At 45.0% G+C, this 12,939-nt stretch overlaps 1 protein-coding gene and 1 long non-coding RNA gene across 3 annotated transcripts; one reads left to right on the forward strand and one right to left on the reverse strand.

Annotated features, from left to right (window-relative positions):
• The first annotated feature begins 13 nt into the window (after positions 1–13).
• Positions 14–10,931, forward strand: CAPZA1 (capping actin protein of muscle Z-line subunit alpha 1). 2 transcript variants are annotated; one of them, XM_065038741.1, is made up of 11 exons: positions 51–110; positions 3,803–3,981; positions 4,266–4,329; positions 5,615–5,666; positions 6,519–6,582; positions 6,744–6,950; positions 7,334–7,413; positions 7,834–7,912; positions 8,406–8,477; positions 8,833–8,895; positions 9,463–10,931. In XM_065038741.1, the coding sequence occupies exons 2-11, from the start codon at positions 3,961–3,963 to the stop codon at positions 9,601–9,603; spliced, it is 843 nt and encodes a 280-aa protein (XP_064894813.1). In that variant the 5' UTR covers positions 51–110; positions 3,803–3,960; the 3' UTR covers positions 9,604–10,931. The 2 variants fall into 2 exon arrangements, with proteins under 2 accessions (XP_064894812.1, XP_064894813.1); XM_065038740.1 differs by lacking the exon at positions 3,803–3,981 and having other exon boundaries at positions 14–110.
• On the reverse strand, positions 10,107–12,937 carry LOC110364666 (uncharacterized). Its single transcript, XR_002423589.2, has 2 exons — positions 12,364–12,937; positions 10,107–11,398 (listed from the first exon to the last, which is right to left on the reverse strand). It is a non-coding gene; the product is annotated as an uncharacterized LOC110364666 (long non-coding RNA).
• Between the last annotated feature and the right edge of the window lie 2 nt (positions 12,938–12,939).

Consider the following 12,939-nt stretch of genomic DNA (forward strand, 5'->3'; position numbering starts at 1 on the left):
TCCGGTCCATCCCGGCGGCCGGGTGCCGCTCCCAGCATGCTTCGCGCGGGGCCGGGCGCAGAGCTGCCAAGATGGCCGACTTCGAGGAGCGGGTGTCGGATGAGGAGAAGGTGGGGACGGGGACACCGCTACAAACGGCACCCGCGGGAGGGCAGCGGGCGGGGGGTGGCGAGGAGGTTTTCCCGGTGCCGGCGGGTCGGGCTGCGGCCCAGCTTCCCGCTGCTTCTTGGCGGGCGGGCCCCGGGAGCGGCCCGGCTGAAGGACCGGCTGGGTTTCCTCATCGCCGGGGTGCAGCCGAGGCGCCTCGGCCCGTTTTTGTGCGTGGAAATATCGGGTGTTTCAAAAAGGGGAAGCCGATTTCAAAGCGGTTCCATTACCGCTTTGAAATCGGGTCCGTCTTTTTGAAACACACTGTGTGTTTTTCTGCTCCTCGACTTCTTTTTTTTCCCCCGGGTCAACGAATTTAGCAGCGTCTTTAAAAAGGTGCTGTGACACCTATTCAGTTCCAAGCTTCAGCTTTGTTTTGTTGGGGATTATGGTTTGAGAGCAAAGAGGCAAAGCCTCCAGTTGTTGCAAAGCACTTACAGGGAAGATTTACCCTTCATGAAAAGGCTTTTCAGAGCTACATGTCCCCAACTACTTTATCTGGTGGAGTAGATGGGATTTTGCTTGAAATCAGAGCTGGCATTCTGCTTCGTGTCCCAGCTCAGGCAATCAAGATACAATTTAAAGTAGCTCCGTGCCTGGCACGGGTAGAAAAAGATAATCTTAAGTGAGGATCTGAAAAAGAGACGTGCAAATATTTACTGTAGGATCTGCTTTATAACCATTCAGATAGGTCTAGAACTTTTATATATGTTTCCTTTTTTCAATCTGAGTTTACTAGTGCTTTGAAACAACTAAACTGAACAACTAAAAACATCAATAGAGCAACAAAATGAATGAATTCCCACTAAAGCCTCACTTCCTTATTCTCTATAGACATATTTTAGGTAAGCCGAGGGATTCATTTTCGTTTAAGGTCTACTGCAACGTACCCTCTTGTCTACTTAGGCTGATTCTCCTGCCATTTGGCAGTTTGAATTAGTGGTTGAGCGGTTTCCCTCTCAGACACGTCCCCGTTTGAGAAGCAGGAAGTTCCTTTGAGCTGCAGAGGCACCTGAAATGGCAGCGATGGGCAGGAAGTCGGGCAGTTTGCAGAAAGTCTTATTTTTGTGCTTCTGCAAACGAGCATCCTGGCACCGAGCTGACACTGCTGGAAAGAAATCTGTTCTGAAACCAAACAGCAACTCAAATGGTTGACACTTAAAATTCATTACTCTGCAGCCTGTTTCCTACGCTCCACTCCTGATTTTAATAGCGTGGCTGAAACGCTGTTTTATTGCTCAACAAGAGAGGCACCATTAGGGATACTTTATAAAACTAAACGCTTTCCACTTGCAGGGTTTGCTTTATTAATGGCTGCTTTTGCAGTGATGTTTGATTGGATGCAGAGGCCTTTTTGTGTTGATTTAATTTTGTTCATCCTTCCAAGTGGAAGAATTTGTGGAAGACTAAAAAAAAATCTCTCTCCTGTAATATTTGCTTGGCTTTTTTCACATGGAGCGGTTTATGAGAACCCATTGACCTGTAAGTCAACCTATTAAAACTGTGGCCCCTTTTATGAGGGTTCCATGTACAGTACAATTCTGCAGCCACAAAACCGTTGCATAAATGTGTAGGATACTGAATTTTATGGCTTTTTAGGGCCTTATTTTTCCACTTATTCTATTTCCATATATCTGTTCATCTGAGGAGGTGGTTTGCAGGAGGTATTCCAGTTAAACCCTCCTGCTGAGAAGCATCGTGTACATATTTGTAAGCGCTTCAGTACAGCCTGACATGCCTGTACTTGTGCTGACACTTGCACTTTTTTAGAAGGGCACATGGGCTCATTTCACAGTTTTTTCAGCCTTTTAGGGCTGGCTCTCAGCAAAGCCCAAAGGGGACATAAAGCAGCAATGTCCCTCTTAATTACTGCAGTTTTTCGTTCATATTGCATAATTATTTAAGGCATAAAGAATGTACTTTTTTTTAAATAGATGCTAATTTGGAAAATTATCTATTTTTATCTGAAACTCAACCCAGTTAAGGCAGAGTTGTTACTTGATACTGAATACCCTTTGTTTGGAAAGGTGCTTATTTCCTTTCATGGCTTGCTTTAAATCATTATGTGACAAACAATACAAACACTTTCTAATTAAAACAAGAAAGGCTGTTGAAAGAAGCAAGTTATTTCCAGCTCTGGCAATAATCCAGCTGAAGTGGTTGGATACATGCACGCTTTCTTTTACTGCTCCAAATGAAAAGTAGAAGAAGTAATCAGAGTTGTAACGTGCACCGTTCTGCAGTCGTCTTCAATAAATGCAAAGTTGAGCGAGAAAGGCGATTGTGCAGCTTTGTTAGCTGGGCTTGTTGGAAGGAATGTGACATTTTTATTATACTAAGGGAGAGGTTTAATTTTGTAACATTTCCTGTTTCAAGTCTTCCAAGATGATTCTATTCCCTTTGGCCCTGTAAAAACCATAAAAGATTTGATTATGGAAACCATAAACTCTTGCTAATTTCAACAGAATCAATACTTAGACCACCTAAATTCTAACAGTCCAAAACATGTATGTTGGATTTCAGAACACAGTGCACACTCACAGTTCCACATCCCTGAATTCTTTCACTACTCTGACAGCTCATTTCTGTACTGCAGTACAGTTTTCAATAAAATCTTATTTCCAGATGAGAAGAGCGATGTGCTAATCAGTGGCACAGGCTGCTCAGGGTTAGAAGTGGCCAGGCAGCATTAGAGGATCAAGGAAAAATAAAATAACCTGCTGAAATCCAGATGGTTTCATCTGGAGGCTCTGTCAGAATTCTGGGGTTCATTTTGGCACTTTCCAGCATCTCCCCCATTTCTAGCAGTTCCCAGCTTTTACTTTGTATCTCCATCCCACCTCCTGCACTGTGAGCACATCACTGGCTTATCAGAGTGCATAAGGTATAATTAACTCTGGAATCAGTCCCGTGGCAGTTGATATGATTGATTTACTGCTCCATTTTGAGAAGGATCCGCCTCTCCTTCAGTGCTGGTTGCTGTGAAACAGCGGCTGCTCCCCCATCAGCAACACGCAAGTTGCATCACAGGGATTCGCAGCGTCTTGCAATACGTGTCAAACACTCCTGAGCTGCAGGGCTGTGCTGCAGGTTACCATCTAGTTACAGTGTCACTGCTGTGGGTTCTTCATATACCTTGGCATTTAGGATTCTAATCACTAGCAGGGATCAGGAAATAACAGTCTTTAGAAATGTCACCCGGAAGAGTGACCTGCCAGCATTAAAGTTCTTCAGACTGGTTAGTGCTGTGCAGGTTGAACAGTTCGCATTTTTACAGGTGCCCATGTGAAGTTTGCACTTGTTCCCAAGTACATTTGGAATTCTTCTGCTTGGTTACACCGAAAAAAAATCTGGTCTTATGAGACTGTTTCTATTTTGACAACACATGCATAGATGAAAAAGGTAGTTGTACGTGGCACTGGACAGAGACTTGAACTCTTGTGGGTTACTCTGAGCAGTGTTTATTGTAGAAGATGCACAGGAACAGCAGCATTGGGTCACCTCCTCAGAGACTGACAATCATACAGCAATACAACTGGTCATTATATAGGGTTCTAACAGGTATTATGCAACTAAGCAAAATTTATCACTGTCCAGTGGAATTTTCTAAATATTCACGATGTCCTCAGGTTCTTTCTGTTCTGATGGTCTACAGGTTCTACTTCTTCTTTCTTGTTCCATTACGGCAAGCACCGAATGAAAGCTCATCGGGTCGCAGGATTAGCTTTGTATGATGTTCTACCTGTCTCGTTTGTTATCTATAGTTCATCAGTCTAGCACGGAGGTCAGCGGTCCTAAGAATAGCATCTATCAATGTCTCAACTAAGGTACAAAGTAAGCATTTCAGGTAACCATGCTTGTGGTTCTGGATAAGTGCTATACAGAGGACAAGCTGAGACTTTCAGCCTTAGCAGCATAGCTTATCTTACTGATACAAGGCCTAAAATCCTAATTCCTTATTTTCCTACAACAGTAGATTGCTCCCTAAATCTGGAATTTCTTCTCACTGTCAAGAGTTGGGTTTTTTTGGTGAACTGCTTCTGTGTAGGTTTGAGTACATACAAATTCAGTAAATTGTCTTTTGCCTTTAGTTTAGTTACTTTTCTGTGTTATTGTAGGTGCGTATAGCTGCAAAATTCATCACTCATGCACCCCCTGGAGAATTCAATGAAGTATTCAATGGTAAGTAAATAAGGAAAAATGATTGTTAGCATTTTCATCATGTTTCATCTATTTTAAGAGTCTTAAGGCTCTGTCACAATATACTGCTTCTAATGTTAAGAAGTGGTGAGGGAAGAGCATGCTGTCACTTTGCAACCACACATGCTTCATGAAATGATTTAATCATTTTAATGCTTGCATTTCATAGAATCACAGAATGTCAGGGATTGGAAGGGACGTCAAAAGATCATCTAGTCCAATCCCCCACCAGAGCAGGAACACCCAGATGAGGTTACACAGGAAGGTGTCCAGGCGGGATTTGAATGTCTCCAGAGTAGGAGACTCCACAACCCCCCTGGGCAGCCTGGGCCAGTGTTCTGTCACCCTCACTGAGAAGTAGTTTCTTCTCAAATTTAAGTGGAACCTCTTGTGTTCCAGTTCGAACCCATTACCCCTTGTCGTATCATTGGTTGTCACTGACAAGAGCCTGGCTCCATCCTCCTGACACTCCCCCTTTAGATATCTGTAAACATTAATGAGGTCACCCCCCAGTCTCCTCCAAGCTCCAGAGCCCCAGCTCCCTCAGCCTTTCCTCACACGGGAGATGCTCCACTCCCTTCAGCATCTTGGTGGCTGCGCTGGACTCTCTCCAGCAGTTCCCTGTCCTGCTGGAACTGAGGGGCCACAACTGGACACAATATTCCAGGTGTGGTCTCCCCAGGGCAGAGCAGAGGGGCAGGAGAACCTCTCTGACCTACTGACCACCCCCTTCTAACCCACCCCAGGTCCCATTGGCTTCCTGGCCACCAGGGCCCAGTGCTGGCTCATGGTCACCCTGCTGTCCCCAGGACCCCCAGGTCCCTTTCCCCTACACTGCTCTCTGATAGGTCATTCCCCAACTTATACTGGAACCTGGGGTTGTTCCTGCCCAGATTCAAGACTCTACACTTTCTCTTGTTATATTTCATTAAATTTTTCCCCGCCCAGCTCTCCAGCCTGTCCAGGTCTCTGATGGCAGCACAGCTTCCAGTGTCACCACTCCTCCCAGCTTGGTGTCATCAGCAAACTTGCTGATAGTGCACTCTATTCCCTCATCCAAATCATTGATGAATATATTGAATAATATAGGCCCCAGTACTGCCCCCTGAGGCACTGCACTAGATACAGGCCTCAACTGAACTCTGCCCCATTGACCACGACTCTCTGGCTTCTTCCCTTCAGCCAGTTTGCAGTTGAAATTGAAATGCATAAAGAGAAACATTTAATTAAAAATTCCAATAACCTACCTGAACACTCTCTTCTCCAGATGTCCGGTTATTGCTTAACAATGACAATCTTCTCAGGGAAGGAGCAGCACAGTAAGTACTAATATTGCAAACACAAGTCAAATTACCATCAGAGATGCATATATCTTCTTACGTTTGTAATTCTGCAAAGCAGCAAGACATTTGTTATATTGCGAGCAATAATCTGTAATTTTTACCCCCTCCAGCAAAATACACAATGAAAGGCACAGATGATTCTATTCAAAAGCCCTAAATTGGAATTTGTGCTGTAGAGGCCGTATAAAACCGGCAGGTATGCACTCTGCCAAAAAGTTTAACTCTGCAGCAGCAGGAATGTCTGATCATGTTGAAGCATGATTTGTGAAGCAAGTGAAGCCTGAAATACTGAGTAATCCTTAGCTGAAGCTTAGAAAAAGAACTGCCCTTTAAAAAATAAAGGCACTTTCAAAATATCTTGTTTACCTGCATAGGCTCATCAAAATATGCTTAAAGGTTACACATACTAGCTTTTTAATGCCAAAATTGTACTTCAAGCTAGGTGACATGTCCGTCAGCAGGTCTTTATGTACAAAAATTGTTGTCAATATTAGTCGCCTCATTTGTTTACCTTGCTGCTGTCTAAATTGCAGCTGGGGTGGTTCCTCCTTTGCCTTGGCTTGCTCATATTCCCCCAGGCTGCCTCCTGTTCTACTTTTGACCTCTGTACTTTGCTGGTCATCTCTAAATAAACCTGGCTTTAGATCTGGGATTTCATAGCTATCGTCAATAAAAGGTGTTGAAAAAATCCTTTCAGAGTGCTCATGTGTATTATTTGCCAAATTAAGTTGAATTTTTCTATGATATAAATTACACCATGTACTTACTCTGGAGTCAAAATAAATATGCCTGTACAGCTAAAAATCATGTTATTTTAATTCTTAACAGTGCATTTGCACAGTATAACATGGATCAGTTCACTCCGGTGAAGATAGAAGGGTATGATGATCAGGTAAGAAAGAACTATTTACACTTCAGCATTGTATTACTACACTGTGCAAAACCCACTCAGTGTGTTGTTTCGTGGAGAATCTGTTCAAATAGTCAGGGAAAAAAGCAGAACAGCACATTTACAGCAGCCTAAGTGTATTCTAATTTCAACTTCTTTTACAGGTCTTAATCACAGAACATGGTGATCTGGGCAACGGCAGATTTTTAGACCCAAGAAACAAACTTTCTTTCAAGTTTGATCATTTAAGGAAAGAAGCAAGTGACCCTCAGCCCGAGGACATGGAATCAGCTTTAAAACAGTGGAGAGATGCCTGTGACAGCGCATTGAGAGCTTACGTGAAAGATCATTACCCCAACGGCTTCTGCACTGTTGAGTATCCACCTTGTTTTGCTGAAGCTCATTGTTCGTGTCAGTCTGTACCTTGAGGGGACATTGTGCTGGGCAGCGCTGCATGAATTCGCCGTCTTCACTAGCGTTTTTGCTAACTTTGGAATAACAAATTCCACAGAGGGTGCACATAGTGGTAAAGATGCGTTAAACCTTATTTCTCATAGTCATGACTGCCGAGCACCTTACCACCTGCTGTTAACAAAAAAACAGGCATTATTTGCACAGAGGTGCAAGTGGAGGTGCGGGACAGTGTTCCCTGTGAGATGCCACAATAGAAAACTTGCACAATGCTGCCAAGAACAGAAATTAAGAATGGCTTTCCTCAGCTCTTGGGCTTTTTTAACTCTTTTTCTAAATACAGGTTTATGGTAAATCTATAGATGGGCAGCAGACAATTATTGCCTGTATTGAGAGCCACCAGTTCCAGCCCAAAAACTTCTGGTAAGACTATTTCAACATAGTGTATTTTCTTCCTTTACTAAGCAAACCAGTCCTTTATATCTTCTGTCACAGTCTGAAGGGCAGGTATTCTTGGGCTTTGCAAAAATCCTCCCTCTCATTCCATCATCCATTTTCCTTGGTGCTTTTCTAAAGCCTTCTGTGTGCCTATCCAGAGAGGAAGGCGTAAGCAGAGTTAGATGGATGCCCCCATACATAATCCAGAGCATAAGCACACTGGAGCAAATTTGTACTGAAACTGCACTGTATTCACCTGTGCTTCCAAAGTTTAATTCAGTGCCATGTAAAGCACTGTGGTATTGGTCATAAGATGACAGCAGAAACAACTTGCTCATGTTAACTTGGTTCTTTTTGTTGTTGGAGCTTTTTGGAACACAGTTTTAATGCTTTGGTTGTTTTTAGGAACGGTCGTTGGAGATCAGAATGGAAGTTTACCATCACACCACCAACAGCTCAGGTGGCTGCAGTGCTCAAGATCCAGGTGAGTTACTTTTTCTGGCAATAACAGGAGAAGCTGCATTGTGCTTCTCTTACACTAATGCGTTTGACTCGGAATGAGACACTGAAATACAGCCGAGACGCCCTTCTCAAGTCAAGATACAATTAAAATATACAATTCAATAAATTAATTCTTAAAACTAGTGTTTTGGGCATCATCTACCATCTGGCCTGTGGTTTATTAGCATTACCCTATGTGCCTTCAAGTCTGCTTCACTTTATAGGGCTAAAACCTATACCATGAATTCTTTTATAATTGCTCTTATTTCAACTCTAGGCGTTTACTGCATTAACATAATCTTGAACAGTCTTGACAAAGAATGAAACCTTTTAGAAAATCCATCCTGCTTTTAGTCTCCACGTAAGCAGAGAAGACTGGCACAACAACACCGTTGTGCCATTCTGGTAGCATTTGGGGGCTCTAGGGATTATGAAATGAGTGTTAATGATAACCTGCATCTTCTCTCTTTGTTCAGGTTCATTATTATGAGGATGGCAATGTTCAACTGGTCAGTCATAAAGACATCCAGGACTCTGTACAGGTTTCAGTAAGTATGCTAAAAGATATTTTTACAATAAAACAACTATTTTATTAAAGATCTCATGAAGCAAAGATTTCTATGACTACGTTCTCTTGACTTTAAAGTGATGTAAGTTTAGGGTGACTAGTCAGCATAGTTGCAGTGTTTAGAGCTCGAGCCCATAGACACCTCTGTCCTGAACCCATCCCAGACACTAAGACATCCATAGTGGGCAAAAAGGAACCCAGCTACACACGAGGCAGAAGCTGATGGTGTTACCTGCTTCATCTATACAGCCTATCACTTCAGAAGAAATCTCTAGTGTAGCTTTTGTAAGTTGCTCTTAATTAAACATAAAGACAATTATTTTTCTCCTTTGTAGAGTGATGTCCAGACAGCTAAGGAGTTTATTAAGATAATAGAAAATGCAGAAAACGAGTACCAGGTAAGATCAATGGTTGTTAAATATGATGGAATTATATCAGTTTCCATTTACGGCTAATGAAAATGTAGAAAACTCGACCTCTAATTCTGTTTCTGGCCAAGTCTGGTACTAACTGTAAGAATTACTTAGAAAAGGGCAGTAGTGTTTGTTTAAAGAATAGAGTTGTAAAGCTATGTGCGATTAATAATCAAGTTGGCTGTATAGTTATTTTAAAGGGTTACAAATGGTGCCTGAAACAGCATGGAAGGGGAGTGGGTGAGTCTGAACATGTTCCTCTGTGCCAGTTAAAAACACTGCAGAGGAAACGTGGGCGATGGCTTTTTACATTGTCCCAGCCTGCGTGCGAGGAGACTCGATACAGAGAAGTCAGTGAAACACCAAAGGAGATGCTGCTACATTCACAGCAGAGCTTAACGGAAACTCTTACTTGCACATACATTGGTGACTGCATTATTAATTTACTTAATAGTGTGCCGTTGCTTTGTAGAAAGGGGTTTGTGGCTTTAACAGAGTCATGTTCTCTCAGAGTATCTTACTACTGCTCTCACAATCTCCTCACCCCTGCAGACAGCGATCAGCGAGAACTACCAGACCATGTCAGACACCACTTTCAAAGCCTTACGCCGGCAGCTCCCCGTCACCCGCACCAAGATCGACTGGAACAAAATCCTCAGCTACAAGATCGGCAAAGAAATGCAGAACGCTTAATGCGGAAATGGGGAGATTTACGAAATGTTTGTGTGCAAAAAACAAAACGTGGTCCTATGCCAAGTAGATGGTTTCTAAACCAGTGCAGCGTTTTTCTAGGGCTTTCAAAGTTAACAGGTTTTCTAGCCTCAGAGAGAACTGTGGAACAAATAGCATTGTCTTTGTGTTTTGTGTTTCCTGCCACATAAACTTCCTGTTGTGACTGCATTTGCTGACAGGTCATTTTAATTAAGTCACATTCGTGGTTTGGAAGTGTCGCTGTTTTCAGTCGACTGATTGTACTGGTTGGAAAACTTCCTAGCTGGAAAAGCCCTACGATAAATACAGCTGGGGGTGCAGAGCTTTCCCCCTCACCCGTTTACAGCACTCCAGGTACTCCAGGTTGTCAGATCTGCCAACAGCTGCAGGCGCTGTGCTGCAAGATGTCAGAAATGCAAGAGACAGGAAGCCCTCATGTATCCTTATTACCGACCTCCACAAAGCAAAAAGCCTGCAGGCTTAGATTTTGCTGTATAAAATGAGTTTACAGGATCCTTTACAGAAATCCCTATATGGACAGCTCTTCCAGGGACCTTTTTTTTTTTTAAATCTGAAGATTTGAGCCATTTTCCCCAAAGGTGAACATTTTTGCTCTCCCCTCCCTCGTGTGTGTACGGTTATCAGACATCTGCATTTCTACGGAACTGCAAGTTCCTTTGTTAAATCACTGCTGATCCACCTAGGCTGGATGGTGATTAAAAACGCAGACATCTACAGAATAATACATATGTTGTGCTTTAATGCTTTGTGGCAGGTTCATAGAATTTGTATCACAGGTGTATGGATGGATAGCGTACAAAATAAATAAACTTGCACCAAAGTGAGAGAAGAAACCTTTCCATTTTGTCTCAGTTGTGGCCAGTTTCTTATCATACTTGAAGGTGATTTTGGAATTAATCTCTTCATTGCTCTCTAAGTGCTTGCTCTACATTACTTTGTTTTTCTCTAAGGTCAAAACTAGCAGTCCTAAGGTTGTAGAGGCACGTGTGTGCCGTTCCCAATCAGAACTCAGAACGTGGATTCACTGCAGAGTGAAACCCCTTTGGTGAACTCCCTTTGCTTTGTTTGCACTTGATGATCACTGGGCCTTTTGCAGCTTCTGGTTTTTAAACTGGCTACTGTCTTCCTGCTTTTAAATACACAAAGAAAGGGGGTTGGGGAGATAGGGATGGGACTGCCTGTGCATTAGACTTCAGGTTTTGCACAGTGATACCACAAAATAAGTGTGTCTATCCTTTGTGAGAAGTTTTGTCTAAATAAAAGATCTTTGCGTTTGCTGTTGAGACTGACCATTCATCCTACAGGCGTCCTCTGTATCAAATCGAGTAGAAATACACAGGTCTTTGTTTTAAAGCCATTTGTGTCTGTTGTTCCGTGACCTCACTTGTGTTATCTCCTGAGGAAGGCAGGTGACAGCAGGGGTGACATTGCTGGTGAACCCACGAGTGACACAGACCAGGGAACCAGAGGTCTAAGAACTTACAAATTAAAAGTCACACAGCTCTAATGAAGCACTTTTACTCTGGGCAACACAGAGCGGACGGGGTTGTCCCGCTCATCATCTGAGTCTTGTTGTAACACCTCTTGCCTCTTCTACTTGGTTTGCGGGGCACTCGCTGCCAGACGCGTCCTGCGCCAGGACAAAGCGGGACAGCGCTGGGGGATTTTTCTGCTGCTGTGCGAAGAGCCGCTCAAGGCCAGAGCTGCTGCCGGCGGGGGTTTGTTTGTGAAGGGGTTTCCTCCCTGCCCACCGCACCTAGAGATGAAGGGTTAGGGGGATGAGTACCCGCCGTGCTCGGGGCTGTGGCCCTGGTCCCATCCAGACAAGCACTGCAGCAATTCCAAGAATGTGAAGCTGAAGCGGGCTGAGATAAAGCTGTGCACACAACAGAGCTTTTATCTGCCTCAAGGCTAGTCTGCTGCTGCTCGGGGTTAGTTAAACTGCGAGTAGCTCACTGCCACTTGTTCCAGCCTTAAGACCGTTTCTATCTTTTTGTCCTTCTCCAAATCTGTAGCTAATCATCCTTTAGGGCAGCTCATTCCCTGCCTGCCTCCTCCCACTTCTCTCCACCACCCTCCTCTGCAGCAGGGCCGGCTGTCCCAGTCCCAGCCCCTTTCCAGCTCCTATCTCTTCCTTGGAAAAGCAACACTTCGCATGACTCACAGCCATTGGGGCAGCAATTGCCAGCACAGCACTGACACACACCCAGATGCATTCTAATCCTTAAAACCATCAGCTATTACCTGCTGGAGACCAGAGGTTTCAGAGGACACTGCAGCCCAGTCCAGAGCAGCGTACTTCCTGGGCTGGGCTGTGTACAAAAGTCAAAGCCTGGCCCCAGGTGAATCTCAGTGGGCAGGCAGTGCAGCTTAACTAAGCCAGGGAAAGGCATAGCCAGCCCAGCACTGCAGGATGGGTCCTGCCAGCCCAGACAACAGTCAGGTTACCCAGCTGCCCACCAAGGAAAGATATTTCCTATCCGTTTGCAACATCAAAACTTAAAGCTCCAGGATTCTGTTCACAGTACATGGCAGAAAGACTTACAAGCAACTACTCCAAAGGCAACAAACACAGTCTTCAAGCCTCAGAGCCCTCCCACAACCTGCCAGAGGTCCTGCACCATCACAGTCAATCAGCCACCAGGCAGTGGCATGTCACCCATAGTGTTTGGGTCAGATGAAAAGCCACCCAAGCCAAGGTAGGGATAACAGCAGACTTACCCCACCATCCCTGGGCCCCAGACAAGGCAAAAACAGCACCAGGAGCAGTCCCAGGGTCTTGAACTGTTTTACAGAAGCAGATGAAGGATCAAGAATCAAGCAGGTGAAAGTACAGAAAAGCAAAAGCAGAGGCAAACAGAAAAACCAGCTCCTGGTGCAGCTGCTGCCCTATTTATAGAGCAACCGTGTGAACTCTGGGAGCTCCTGCCCCATCGCTGGATACAGTGATGCAGTGCACCTGGGCCCCTCTCCTGCCCTGCCAGCTGCCCCGGCTGGGGGCAATCAGTGCCAGGGGATGTCATCCAGCCCAGACCCTTGTCACTTGACAGCGCATCCCCCCCAGTCCTGCAACCCCAGTCCGGGGACGGGTGCACCCCTGGGGGTCCCGGGTTCCACACGCAGCCACGCCGACCCCCGCGACCGCCTGGATCCCGCAGCAGGGACCCTCTGTGGGCTGCGGGACCCCCGGGCGAGGCTCTCCCTGAAACGGGCTGCGGGCCAGAGGTGCCGGGCAGGAGCCGCCCCCCGGCCCCCCCAGCGCCGGGCGGGCGGGCCCGCAGGGCGCACGGCCCCTTT

This window comes from Columba livia, chromosome 22 (genome assembly GCF_036013475.1).
Source record: "Columba livia isolate bColLiv1 breed racing homer chromosome 22, bColLiv1.pat.W.v2, whole genome shotgun sequence".
NCBI classification, from domain to species: domain Eukaryota; kingdom Metazoa; phylum Chordata; class Aves; order Columbiformes; family Columbidae; genus Columba; species Columba livia.